General features: G+C 38.3%; 2 protein-coding genes across 2 annotated transcripts in view; both read left to right on the plus strand.

Moving 5' to 3' along the window:
- LOC144665185 (uncharacterized) overlaps nucleotides 1-14,748 on the plus strand; it is a 292,253-nt gene that overhangs the window by 200,052 nt on the left and 77,453 nt on the right. The window lies entirely within an intron of this gene.
- The window catches only part of LOC144665210 (uncharacterized), a 51,469-nt gene continuing 38,052 nt past the window's right edge, over nucleotides 1,332-14,748 (plus strand). The window contains exons 1-6 of the mRNA XM_078526398.1: nucleotides 1,332-2,763; nucleotides 5,553-5,630; nucleotides 9,197-9,259; nucleotides 9,441-9,503; nucleotides 10,576-10,650; nucleotides 11,106-11,213. Coding sequence (XP_078382524.1) covers nucleotides 1,557-2,763; nucleotides 5,553-5,630; nucleotides 9,197-9,259; nucleotides 9,441-9,503; nucleotides 10,576-10,650; nucleotides 11,106-11,213 — 1,594 coding nt within the window. The 5' untranslated portion in view covers nucleotides 1,332-1,556. The remainder of the gene's footprint in view (nucleotides 2,764-5,552; nucleotides 5,631-9,196; nucleotides 9,260-9,440; nucleotides 9,504-10,575; nucleotides 10,651-11,105; nucleotides 11,214-14,748) is intronic.

Genomic DNA, 14,748 nt, shown 5'->3' on the forward strand with positions numbered 1-14,748 from the left:
CAACGACTTTAGAGAAAAAACGACCGTTTTGCATTCTACACAGGCCTCACATATCAGAGTTGATGTGCGATAATTACCATATAATTTGACTTTGACAAATTAAATTCCGGCTTTAAGGTAATTTCTGCTATAGAAACGAAAAAGGTATGTTTTAAGATCATTGGTATGTTCCAATTTTGTTTGTTTTATGCAATATTTGTTAATATTTATCTTAAAAAAAAAGTCAGTCAATTGCTTTACCGAAAGAATGACTACCACCAGAAGATTTGATGGTTAAACAGTGTACGCATTTACAGAGGCTTAAGAAACACGCCCAAATAAATTCTGTTATTTTAGCGTTGGACCTGGCGTAGTAGTGGTAATTGAAGAAAATATAATAAACGTCTGGTGCAGTCCAGATACAGATATTACAGAAAAGTAAAAAAAAAAAAAAAATAAATAAATAAATAAACACAGTTTCAAAAAGGTCATTTGATGTCCGTGTGATGGAAAAATAAAATAATGACAATGAATTAAAAATGTAGCGGTCTAGTGGTTGATGTGTAGATCATTAAGACTCTCGTATTTTTTGCGTTTTTCTCCCTTCACTGAAATGTCAGAGCCCCTACTCCTGGATCCACCGTTACAAAATTCAAGGTACTGTATATCACGGCTGAGTTAAGTCTATTTTATAAAGTTTTGACAAATATCCGCTATAAAAGCTGTTTGTAAAACTGATCTGGTCGACCTGGCCTGAAGACAGAATTCGCTCATTTCTCGTGGGTTGCAAGAATTTCATGTACTTATACTAAAACCACAATTCGCTTGATCGGATCATTCTTTTTTCCCGAGTTTTTAAGGATTTTCTGTTCACCGGAACGAGCGCAACATATTCCAACAGGGTGTGCGAGCTCCTGCACATCAATTTACATCCCCAACAATGCTGTGATATGTTGCGCTGAAATGTTGTTGGAAAATCTGAGAGGATTGTGAGATTTGTGACTTAATTCAGGGTAAGGGTTTTGGAGGCCGGGCCGCATCCGGGATTATGTCGGGTACCTCCTCCCGCCCCTCCCCGGGAAGGCTAATTTTTACGGCCGCCCTAAGAGCTGAACCTGCTTTCAGGGTGCTTCAAGTCAGATTTGCCAAAAAAAAAAAAAAAGTGCCACTAGGTTTCACCGCTGAACATGCTGCGAAGGAGAGAAGGTTCATTTTCCGAACTTGTTCCGAGCGCACTTCTCGGGGAATCTCGGGGAGGAACGAAGACCGGACTCTACGCGCCAAATTTGGTCAAGATTCTCACGTGTGAAACCTGAGAGGTGGACAGTGAGAATTGGGAGTTGTTCGTTTCGTAAAAGGACAGGGAAGTTTATAATTATACAGTCATTGTCGATTTTTCACAAAGTATTTGCTTTAGATCGCAGAAAACCACCGCTATTTTTCATTCCAGTGTAATGTGTTGAGTTTGGAGCGGAAGTGAATTGGGAACGGTAGCTTCCATAGCTGCAATCCATTTGCAAACGAACCAGGATGATTCGAAGCAGCCAGACGCCATTTGAACCGTTTTGAGGCTCACAATGTTTAATTCTCAGTGTATCGATGTGTTGTTCATCTGTAATGAGTGGGGATCCTCGAAGGGTGGCTTGTCGACTTTTAACAGAGAGTTTGCAGTTAATCTGGCTAAAGCGTCAAGCGACCAGATTGGAGTTTATTGCTATGTCTGCAACTGTAGCGAAGAAGACAGACAAGATGCGAGCAAACAGGGAGTGAATTTGCTCACCGCTCGACGTGTCCCAGGTTCTGATGATCCCATGGAGTGGCTGAAAAGACCACCGCCAGAGCTCCAAAACCCTGATATTGTTGTGGGCCATGGTCGGAAATTCGGCGGTGCTGCTTATTTCATTTCGGACAGGACAAAATGTAAGTGGATACATTTCGTTCATGTATTCTGTGAAGACCTAGGAAAACACAAACTGGAAGGAGGCGCTACAGCAGATGCAATTGCAGAAAACGAAGAGAAGAATAAACGAGAAATAGAGCTTTGCGAAGCAGCCGACCTGGTTGTTGCGGTGGGCTCTCAACTACAGCGAAAATACAGCAGACTTCTTCCAGACATCAGAGTAGAAGTTATTACACCTGGAATGTTCGAGAAGTTTGCCATTCAAGCTAATCAGTCGGTCAGATTTCTACCAGCAGAGGAGTTTAGTGTCTTTATGTTTGGTCGTGGAAGTTTTGAGGACTTTGCACTCAAGGGTTATGACATTGTCGGAAGAGCAGTGGCTTCTCTGGGAAGGAGCTTTGAATTGACTTTTGTTGGTTCTCCAAAATACGAACAGAGAAGAATAGAGAAGTGGTTTCTTGAGGAAACAAAACTTGCACGCAATCAACTGACCATCCGTGGCTATTGTGACTATGAAGAAATAAAAAAGATGTTTCGTCAAGCTGATGTAATAGTCATGCCATCCCGCACAGAAGGCTTTGGTCTGGTGGCCCTGGAAGCAATTTCAGCTGGTGTCCCTGTGCTTGTTTCCAGTGAATGTGGAATAGCTAAAGCACTAAAGGAAGTGAAAGGTGGGATGTCTGTGGTAGTCAATTCCGATATGCCAGAGGACTGGGCAAGAAGAATCCGTGCTTTGTCGGAGCTGAAACCAAAAGAGAGACACGCCCGAGCTATGCATCTGAGAGAACAGTATGGAAAGACATACTCCTGGAAAAAAGAATGCGCAAGATTTGAACAGATGATACATGAGTTAGTGCAGAGGTCTCGTAGTGCAGGATTGGCAGGTTTGTATTTAATTAGATGCAACAGTCATTTGAAACCCTCATCCTTTCCCTTTAAGCATGACCAGGGAAATCTTAGTGCCTCATAGCCACTCACCCTGGTAATAACTAAGGGACTGGTCAACAAGTACAGGGGGGGGGGGTGGGCCGGAGCAGAAAGAGGGTGGGTCATTAGTTTTTGAGCCCTCGAAAAAGGGTGGGTTATGTGATTTTGATCTACACGTAGGGTGTGGGTCACCTTATTTATTCACCTACTTTTTAAAGTATATTAAATTGACAAATTTTTCCCATGTGAGCAGTTTTAAATGAATTTCTAGCGATTTCAAAAGGCCAAAATATAAAAATTTCCCGGGGGAGCATGCCACCTGACCCTCCTACATGGCTTGTGATCATAACATCAGTTTTGCCTGTCTCTCTTCAACCTGGAGAGATTTACACTGGGCTTTAGACCTTTTAATAACAGTAAAACCTTTAGTCAAACACTTCAAATGTGCATGATGGACAGTGGTTGTAGTTTCTGTTATTAATTTCTGTATAAAAATATGAACTCTTCAATAATTGATTATGAATTAATATTACATACTGTTTCAGTTTTTGCATATGTTTGTGTCTAAATTTTCCCATGGATTTTACACACAAACATTTGGAAAACTTACAAAAGGCTTGTATAAGAAAATTCATGTTTCTTCGGTGTGTTAAGAAATGGAAAAAGATGTACATGAAACAGCAGTGTCCATCAGGGAAAATGTCTGTGTAGGGAATTTCACTTTAAAAAGCTGAAGTCAAATAAAAAATCTCCAACCCCTAACAGATAATAAAGAAATGATTGGTACCTTGATTTTTTAGCAAAGGGGGTGGGTCATGTAATTTTCAACCCCCTATCAGGGGTGGGTCAGTCAGTTTTGAGTCAGAAGGAAGGGGTGGGTCACAAATTGTCAAGTCACCACTTTTCCAATTGCTCTGACCCACCCCCCCTGGTACTTATTGACCAGTCCCTAAGTAAACTGTTGTAGCAGAGCTTGACCCCAGCGACCTGAAGGGCCGCAGAGCAGAGCACCATAACCACGGAAAAAGGGCAATCATGAGTTCACGCATAGAATTAAGAAATAGGAAAACCCGTGCACCTAGCCTCCCGTACGGCGTACCTACATCGCGCAACATGGCGGCCACACTCCAGTTACAGGGTTGGAAACTAAAATTTCGGAGCACTCGCCATCTGGGCGAGTGACCTTCAAATTGCACTCGCCAAGATCAATTTTCACTCGCCCAGTCTCCTCCATTTAAGAAAGGAAAATTTAGCCCCTCACCCCCCACAAGAAGTTGAAATATATATCTTAAATTTTAAACCACGTTCGATACTCATCGTGCCACCGTTAGTGGTCAATCGCGATACAGACTGCAATCTATTTTTTCAATGAAAATCGCCAAAAATAGACGTTACTCCTAATAAACCATGAGTACGCTTACTTGAAAAGTTGAAACCCAGTTTTTAATTTGAAACGTCTTCCCAAATGCAAAGTGTCGAAATTGTGCAGAAAAAGAGTCAAGAAAATCGGGAAATAGCGATCTTGCCGAATTTCGCGGCTCGGTAGACGAGTTAGTGTGTTTATGTCCAGAGGTATTACTTTGTAAAGGTACGTCCATCATGCAACAATCACTAAAAGGAAGCCATTTTTGTCTGTTTACGAACTCGAACGCAGCTTTGTTGGAGATTTCAAAATGTTGGTAGGCTTGTGGACAGTGTCACTGTGTGGATTAATTCGAAGTTTTTTGAAAAATTTAATACTAGTAATACTGGATATGAAAATCGTACTCGCCAAACCGGGCGAGTGATCCGTGATTTGTACTCGCCCGACAGTTTTCACACTCGCCTGGGCGAGTGGGCGAGCGCTAATTTCCAACCCTGAGTTATAGGCATGCTGAAAACAAAAGGTTATAACGATATTGAATATCCATAATATGGCCAATTGATGGCTGTCAAAACAAGGTATCGGCTGACCAGTATTTCATGACCACATCAGGCACTCAGGTATAGAACTCATTGACACTGCCTGTGTTTTTTTTTTAAGTTCACCAGGTAATGGTTTCCCATTTGATCACAGGCTTAAGTTTTACATAAAGGCAGAGTGAATAAGCTAGGAGCTCCACTTTAAGGCTTGGCTAAATCAAGTTAATATGTATTAGGGTGGAGAGGGGTAGTTATAAGGTGGGCGGCAAAAGATTTAGAGACATAATTATTTTTGGAGGGGGAGGGCTGCTGGGGATGGTAATTCTTTTACTAGACATAGATTTAAAAACCTGAATACTATGTATCAGCATCCCTGGAAACACTTCATGTAAAAAACTGATCCAGTCTCGAGTTAGCCTACATTCAGCCATCTTTTATATCCTTATTTCTTGTAAAACAGTGTTGCTAATCCTGTTCGGGCATTATATTTCGAATTATAGTTATTTTAGAATGTCACACATATGCTTGAAATTGATTGCCCATTTTCTGCCCAGTGCTTGTGTTTTCTTCATAGAGCTGGCAAAGTTGAGTTTCAAGTTTTTTTTGCCCTAATCGGTTAATCATTTCAAACTGTTGGTAAGTGGGGTGGGTGGCAGCTGGAGTAAACGGTATGAAAAGCTGGAGGTTCAGATTCCTCAAACCCCCCCCCCCCCACATCCCATAGCTTAGGCAGTGAACTTAATCTTAGAACATGCAGACCAGGTGAATTCTACAACTGAGTAGTTATGTTTACCAAAAATAGACAGCTGAGCTAAAAAATGTTTTTGATCTCCATTTTCCATAGCTCAAGATGGAAATACAATGTCTCCCTCCTCTTTAGCTGATACAGAAGTAAAAAGGAAAGAACAAGGGACATCAACAAGTGAGTGTACAACATTATACACCCACCATATTCATTCGGTTAAGCACGCAACCTCGAATGAGCACCCACCCTGAAGGTAGAAAAAGTTTATTAGCGCCCAGCCTCGAATATACGCCCACACCCAACCCCATCCCCCCTCCCCTCCAAAAAAATGAATTTCAAAAGAGGAGTATTGATTAGTGCACAATGAGGTTGAAATTTGAGTAAGTACCACTACTTAAGAGACTTCTCCGAAGACCAAGTTTACTTAGTATTTTACAGAAACTTTCAACGAACAGCTTTGGTAAATCTTCAGGTTTTGTTATTATTTGTTGTTTTGTTGTAAAATAAACTTACTTGCTAGCAGAAAATGGTGAAAATGTAATAATCACCCAGCCTTGAATAAGCGCCCACCTCGAATATAATAAGTGCCCACTCTCATAGGCCCTAAAATTTAATAAGCGCCAAGCTAAGGGCGCTTAATCGAATAAATATGGTAGATCTAATATTGTGCTGACTATAGTTGCTAAGTAGCCAACATGCATGCATGTAGAAAAAAAGTAAAGAGGCAGATTTTTAATTGACTACGAGCAGTCCCTATTTTTTCGCAGAGTCCGTCTAGCTTGAAGCGAAATTTTTTTTCGAAGAGTTCGTCGAGCTTCTAGCGAAAAAATTACGCGCGGGGGGAGGAGGCAGGGCAAGGCGAGAAGCGAAAAAAAATAGGGACTACCCGAAAAGCCACAGCGTTTGACCTTTCACGGCCGAGTGATTTTTGGCTTCGATTTCAAATCTAATTTGCCGTGTCCAATAATATTTCCGCATTTTGACGTACTGTCAATTGACACCGCTGCACTTGGTTGGGTTTGTCACGTAGGCATCAAACTCAAAGCTTTTTTGATGAATCGTCTGCAAAGTTTTATCTCTGGCGATTTATACAGTTCTAGCAATGTTTATTTTTTAACACTGATTCACCTCTATGGGCTACTTAATGTAAAGGCAGCTTGATGTAAGTGTTTAAAGCGCTTCTGTTTGTTTAAATTTGTTTATTCCCGGCTTGTAATTACGAAGCTCGCGCAAAACAGCCGTTGTCTTGTTTACGAGCCTTGAATTTCTGTGGAATAAAGCTACTTTTGGTTGAATTCTCCTCTCTTATTTTCGCTCCATACTTTGGCGGCTTGCTGCTCATACACTGAATTAAAAATGTTCTTCGGAGATGCAATTTTATAGCGACAAAGTACGATTCAAGAAGCGATTTCGAGAGCTCAAAAGCTCCCGCTCCCATCGCTTCGCAATATGACATGCAAGTGTTAACAACGTATTGACATCTTGCTGTCAACGCTCCAAGCATTAGCCAATCATATTTTTGCGTTGTGAGAGCAACGCATACATGTAATTCAAACACTGTGGCTTAGCGGGTAGTCCCTATTTTTTTCGCTTCTCGCCTTGCCCCGCCAGTCTCCTCCCCCCACGCGTAATTTTTTTCGCTATAAGCTCGACGAACTCTTCGAAAAAAAATTCGCTTCAAGCTCGACGGACTCTGCGAAAAAATAGGGACTGCTCGTAGTCTAGATTTTTAATGGTGTCAATCCAGTACATGAAAAATGTTTTATTAGCCATTGCATTACACCATACATGTAAGTGAATCAGAAATTGCTTTGTTTTTGCTTTATAATATATGTTCTGTAAAAAAAAAATAATTGGTCTTTAAAACTTGCACATTGGCCTATGACTGTATACTACGATTTCCAGTTGAGTACGACGCGAACAAATTTTCGTGACGAAGTTTCAACATAACAACGGCATTGTTGTCAAGGGCAAACTTCTCTGTTTCCATTGGTAACTTGTCGTTACAGGTACTGACCGCCAAAGTTCTTTTATACAAGGAAGACCTCTCGGGAAACAGGGCAATTTTTTGATTGGCTAATTTCGATCCAAGATGGCGTCAGTTTTAATTGAGCAATTTTTTGATTGGCTAATATTTTGAAATTTCGATCCGAAATACATGTTCTTCATTTCAGTTCGCGAATTATTCATTTTGCACTTGAGAAAGATATATTATTTAAAGCTGAAGGAATTCTTAAAGCTGCTAGAAAATCCCTGGAGTTGGAAAGCGATAAAATTTCAGTTGAACAGTAACTCTAACGAGGAAGGTAAAGTGACGCACGTTAAACATAACGTCAACTCTCAACACAGATCTGTTACCGTCGATATAAAACAGCTAAGGCATAATATATTTCGTTATTTGTTTCTTTTATCGTTGTCTCTGTGTATATATTTTTTATTTGAAAGCGTAATAAAGTGTTGCTGACGATATTTGTAGTGTTTTTATTTATTTAAGCATCGAGATTGTCGAGCAAGGCAGTTACAAAAACAAATTTGTTACCAATGGTAACAGAGAAGTTTGCCCTTGACAACAATGCCGTTGTTATGTTGAAACTTCGTCACCAATTAAACTTTGTTCGCGTCGTACTCAACTGGAAATCGTAGTACTATGCTATGATAACATTTGACTTAAGTTTATAGTCATTATCATAGCATAGTATTGTCAAAGGCCAATGTGCAAGTTTTAAAGACCAATTTATTTTTACAGATTATATAATGTGAAGTTCCTGAAAATATCCATATAACCCTGCACCATGGAATTAGAAGGTCATTTGAAATTTCAAGCGTTGAAATATTGGGCTTAACGGGAATTTCCAGAGGGGTGGGGTGATTCAAACCAAAAAAATCCTCTGTGGAAGTGGTATGGATATTTTCTGGAACAACACAAATCTTGAATTCAAAACATCTTACCCTTCAGACAGAAAACTCACATTTGAAAGTTTTTCTAATTGCCCAGGGCAGTGATTTTTGCTAGTCTAAATAAGTTGCCTTTCTTCATCTTAAAATTGTAATTTTATAACAGACAGCTTGGCAGCACCCTTGCCCATCAGGCTTGCAAGTTTCAGCATGATGTACTCGCCGTTAATGGCAGGGCTCTCGAGAGCTAGACTAACTTTTTTGCTAACTAGCCAAGTGGCAAGTGACAGCTTTGATTTCACTAGCCAAAACTTACAATCATGTATTTTCTACTAGCCACAATTTTTAACCATAGTTCTTTTTTTAAGGGGGGGGGGGGGAGGGTGAAAACAATGTGTGATAATGTTTAAACCTTGAGCCGTAAAATGTTCCTTAAATCTTCATGTTTTTTTTATACAAAATTGGGCTTTGTTCTTTACTATAAAAATTGTACATGCACATGCATTTTTGTCAACAAGATTGTTTAAAGCTTTTACATTCTATAATGTCAACAGTTTACTTAATTATATTCTCTGAGGGACGATTTTAATAAAATTAATGCAGTTTCTTGCCACTAATGACTGATTTTTTCACTAGCCATTTTGGCTATATTAGTGAAAGGCCAAAACCTTATATATTAACTAGCCAAAACTACACTTCTACCTAAGCCTTTAGTTAGTTGGCTACCATTAGTCTCGAGCCCTGAAAACTCTTTTTAACCTCTGTCATGTACTGTAGTTTTGTTACTTTGTTTGTCTGCAGCCGGTAAAATGACTAGACTGATGCATTTTTATCTTCCCTCTTCTCAGTTCCAGATAGACATTCAAAAACAAAACAAAGAGAATGGAAAAAAGAGGGATCATCCACAACAGGTACTTCACATGAAGTTGATGCATCGATCTACATGTGTCTTAAAATAGTTGTGTAAAAGTTCTTTGCCTGACAATAAATCTACTTGCCCCAGATGATCAGGCCTATAATGTCATTAAGATCTTTTTTTGTGCAGCCAGTGCAATGGCATGACATGAATTTTTTATCTTAATCTTGTCACAGATATCGATCCAGACAAAATTTCAAAAACAACAGAATGGAACAAAGAAGGATCATCAACCAGAGGTAACAAGTTTAATTATTTGTATGTCAGTACCTAATCATACCTTGTATTTATTCCTTGTTTGTTTGTTTATATATTTATTTTTATTAATTCATTAGTCATAATTTTTCTTAGTTGCTGTTGTTTAGTTCATGTATGTAAATGTGTCTAGTAATGGTCATATTCAGATCAAAGTTGGACAAAGGCAACAGCTATAGGATTGTTGATTGGCACAAAGAAAGTCATTTAATTTAGAAACTCTCTTTAAAGGACCCTAGTCAGCCTATGCCATTTTTAATGCCATCGAAATTATGAAAATTGTATGGAGGGGGACATGGGGGTTTGTGGTGTTGCGGTGTTGCTCATATTTTTATGCAGTGTTGCGGTGAATAAAATCAAATCTTGCAGTGTTAATGCGGTGATCTCATACCCTACAGTGTGGGATGTTTGCGTTTTTAAACGTTCGGTGTTTGGTGAAACGAAATTTTTAGCGGTATTACGGTTTCTTGTCTGACACTTCTAGAACTACATTTATCTCAATCTGTTATATCTTCGTTAATCCGTCCTTATTTGTTAAAACCACATAACATAATATTATGTAAAATTTGTAACAAAATAAAGTCAAATATTGTCTAGTTAATCTTTAACCCAATCCTAAGACGTTTTCATTGATAAGTCACTTGATTATTGTGGTGACTTTATTTCATCAAATTTTCTTTCGGTGATGCGGTGTTTGTGTATTATTGTTGCGGTGTTCAGGGCACCCCCAAGTCCCTCTCTGTATGGTGAAACAAAATCTTATTACCGGCATCGCTGTAAGTTATGTTACTCAACTTACTGGAAGTCTTTAATTTAGACACAGACACAAACTAAAGTCAATTAATGAAAACAATACTGATAGTTTTATTGGTCAATTGTACAGTGCGGTAATATGTACAAAACCTACTTTGTTAATTTGCTGGGATGCATAATCAATGTTTGAATACTGTCTTTACAAATCAAATCATAGCGTATTCATGTTGAATGACCTAATTATAAGTGCTGTTACTGTTACTGTATTAATTAAAATAATTAACTTATTTCTATTCTCTTTAGACACAGATCAAGCTCCACCCACATCTTTAGACAACAAAGAAGCAGCAAGTAACAAAGGAGGAGTATTGCCGACAGGTGGGTTCCCCCCCCCCCCCAAATTAAAGTTAGGACCATTTTTTTAATCTTTGAAGGTCTCAACAAATCATAAACTGTTATTTTCACATAATTGTAATGGAACTTTTTCTGTGTCTGCATTGAGTACAGTCTACATCTCACACACAAGATTATCTGTCAGCACCTTAGCCAATCAAATTCTGTCAGCAGTCAACTTAATTTGAATAACAATTCTTGAATTCTTCATGTCTGGGTTTACAGATGTAATTAATTTATGTCTTTTAACATCCCAATATCCAATTAGCATAATTTTATTATGTGCTATTTTAACCTTTGGTCAGAGAATGAAAGCAAAAGTACTGTTAATTCAACTTTTAACATGCTAGATTTCAGCAAGCTTTTTCTTGTTATCCTGTTTTGTTTAATTATATCACAGGCAATTGTTATGATGATGCAATATTGTTTATTCTCATTAGATTCCAACAAAAATACAGCTTCACGAACCTTCACAAAGCCCTTCAGAATCTTCTCAAATCTCTTCAGCACAAAAGCAAACAGGAACAAGAGCATAGAGTCAGCAACAGGTGTGAGTCATATTACGCTGTTCGACATAGTCATAAGCGGTTTACGTTGATGTACGTTTATGCATAACAGAACAGTTATAATTTGGGGCATGTGCATGCCGTGGCCTTGTGCATGGGAGCATGTACATGGTTATTGCGCCGGACTCTGGATTGAGTGATCTGGTGACACTTTACCACCCAATTAGCCAAGTGTATATACGGTAATCTGAAATCACCCTTCAATTGACATGTATAAAAAACCGTCTACTGAACAGGGTTCAATTTGTTTTCGGACTCCCAAAATGTTTTCGGACTCCAAATTTTTTTGTTTATTAAACAAGTAATCAGTCTTTTTTGCTTAATAAACAAGTTTGACTAATGAAAGTTGCTTATTAAACAAAAAAGACCCTATTTTTTAATTGATAGACAAAAAAGGTGGTATTTTTTGTTTATTACACAAAAATTTTTTGCTTATTAAACAAAAAACCCGCGCGCTTTTTGCTTATTAAACAAAAGTTTCACAACATTTTGTGCACACGAAAATCTTTACCTTCGGCCGCCATTACATACAAAAATATTGAGAGGAAAAACATCGCTACGGATGAATCATTATTTTAAAAACAAATATATTAGAAGTCTCTACTGCTAAATCATTCCACTGAGGGAAAACAAAGGCATGACTTCCCTTTTAGGAAGAATATTTTCCAAAAGTTTGACTACGCAGCGCGATCGATCGGCTGCGTTCAACGAGCTGCTTGTTGGATGCTCAAGTTTTAAATCGGAAACGAGCCCTCTTCATTTGATGAATTACAAAATTAAAACGTCAGATATTTCTAAAAGCAGAAAGAATCGGGGATTTGAATAAAGATGTCCTGTTCGTCGAAATATGTAGTCGAGTAAGTCGGTGATAAGATCTATTTTGTAAACGACGAAATGAACAACTTTCTAGCGATGTGTTTTACGCGGTCATGAAATTTGTACTTTGCGGCGTTATCTGCAAAAAATTAGGCTCAACTCCGTACAAAACCTCAGCAGCAATGGATAAATCATTGTGAAATGAAAAACTTTTAACAGAAGACTTGTCTGCTGCATCCTATTTAAGCGACCTTTCTTTTTCTGGAAGAATATTTTCCATGCATTAAACGTTGTGCGATTTCGCGGCGAGCGATCGGCGATTCCGGAACGAGCTGCAAAGTCGAAAGTTTTTAAGCGATTCCTAGCAAATAAGGAGCTTTTTGAAGGCAGCAAGAGCAGAAGATTTAAATAAACACAGCCCTATAAAGATAAAGTCGTAGTATTAAATATGCAGTCGAGATAGCCGGTGATAAAATCTATTTTTAGACACGTTGACAAAATAAACAGCAGAGCTAGCTGTCATGTTCAAACGATTCACCCGGCAGACAGGGAAAATTACCACGGTCAGAAAAAAAATTCTTTTCGCGTCAACTTTCAAACTTTGTGCTGAATTCCCGTGCAAAAGCTCGAAAGGACTTAAAATTCCTAGGTTCATTAAAATTAAGCGGAGTTTTCATTCAAGAACTGTATGTATGAAGCGTAAACAATGTCTAGCTAACGATTACTTTCACCACGGACTTTTTTTACAACAGACTTGAAATGCCAGCTTATGTTTTGAATATCAAGCAAGAATAGCGCCTTTTGTTTATTAATTAAAAAAAGGTATAGGTTTTAGTTATCAAACAAAAGTGCCACAACATTTTACGAACTTCATGCAGTCACGAGTACGGTGAAATCGATCTTGCAAAAGAAAGCATCGTAATGTCATACATGTAGACAGCTAATTAGAGTCACCAGTTTTCTTGAAAATATTTATAGGTTTTAACCAAAACGTGGCACGTTTTGTTTATTAAACTATTAAACAATTTGCTTTTCAACCGAAAACGGGTCATAACAGTCTAGTTTGCAAACACATTCTTATCTTCATGCAGCTACGTAACTACGGACAAAAATATTTGCGAGCAAAAACAACGCAATCATTCCACCCAAATTTAATACAATGAGGCAAAGAGTTTTCTGAATGTAGCAAAAATGGGTCACTTTATTCTGGACAGGGCGAAATAAACAGTAGCGTGGTTTGTATATTTCCGCGATTCACACGAAAGTAGTTTGTACTTTACGCGACAACTGGACAAATTTGAACTGAATTATGTGCCGAGTGTCGGTGAAGTAAAATTTAAATAGAGAGAAGGAACTGTAAAGCGAAAACTAGTGTGAAAACGTTACTGAAAAGAAACTCATGTTTTCAGTTCAGTGTTGACTTCTCGACGCGACTGAAACGAACACTTCGGTTTGATAAATAGAATTTAAAGGAAAGATAAAAACTCTCGGCTTTTTGCAATTCGTCGAGTTCGTTCGTACTGTAAAATTGACTTAGGTCAGCTTAGGTGCAGACAATGTACACAGGAGAATATTCATTCAAAAACCAATCAAAATAGACTTGTAAAATCTGAGAACACATTCGATTCGTAAACCAGAAATATTTACGAGAAGATCGATCAAGAGATAAAATGTGTGAAGTTTTAACGCATTCCGTCGAAATGGATTTTGGAAATGAAAGCTGGTGTTTAATTTGACGGACAATCTGCTGGCCAAAGATTTAAAACAGTTCATCGCACAAGAATTTATTTGTACTTGTTTTTATACGCTGCCCAAAATAATAATAACAAAAACAATCAAAAAAGACTTGTGAAATCTGAGAACACATTCGATTCGTAGATCATGCAGAGATATTTACGCGAAGATCGATCAAGAGATAAAATGTGTTCTTTGGTGCGTTTCCGCTTGATTAAAAAACACACGTCCAGTAGAACAGAAAAATAGCAATACAGTTATTAAAAGGCTTTTACCACTCAAGTAAACAAAGTCTTTTCACTGAAAGAGTTTTAGTTTGAATCAGGATTCCTATTTGAAAAGCAATGTCACGCAACTCGCCGGCTAAGAAAACGCGAGAAAAGGTCGTTTTGTTAAATCTAATTGCCCTTTATTTTGAGCGAAAGTAGCTACAGAAACTTTTAAAACATCTGGAGATTTTTGAATGATCGTTTCAAGCGATCGTTTTGCCGGGTAGAAAAAAAAAAACAGAGCTTGACAACTGGAAGCAGTTTAACTTACAGTTTTCGTTGGCGCCAAAATGCTTTGCGCGGGAAAAATTTCAGACAGCTTTTAAAAAAGCTTCGGCAATTAAATTCAACACGACAATGAAAATACAATTTTTTGGTATCAATCCACACTTTTTTAATAAACTTCAATATCAACTGACTGATCGAGAGAACAAATATGAGACATATGAGCTCACCTCTTAACAAGTCACTGACATCAGGGCCCGGTGCGGCGTCCTAAGCACAGAAATTTATGCACGTCTGTAGATTCTTTAGTTGTCTTTCCCTTTAAATATTTAAACCGCCATCAGTGATTTGACCTGCTAAAAGTGATATGACTTGCATTTTCTTTGTTATACGCTTACAAACACTTGTCCGGCCTGGTACATGTACGTATTGAACAGTGTCCAGCACTCCGTTAGTAAGTCTTGCTTACAAAC

This window comes from Oculina patagonica, chromosome 9 (assembly GCF_052425735.1).
Source record: "Oculina patagonica isolate OP01 chromosome 9, crgOcupat, whole genome shotgun sequence".
Classification (NCBI taxonomy): domain Eukaryota; kingdom Metazoa; phylum Cnidaria; class Anthozoa; order Scleractinia; family Oculinidae; genus Oculina; species Oculina patagonica.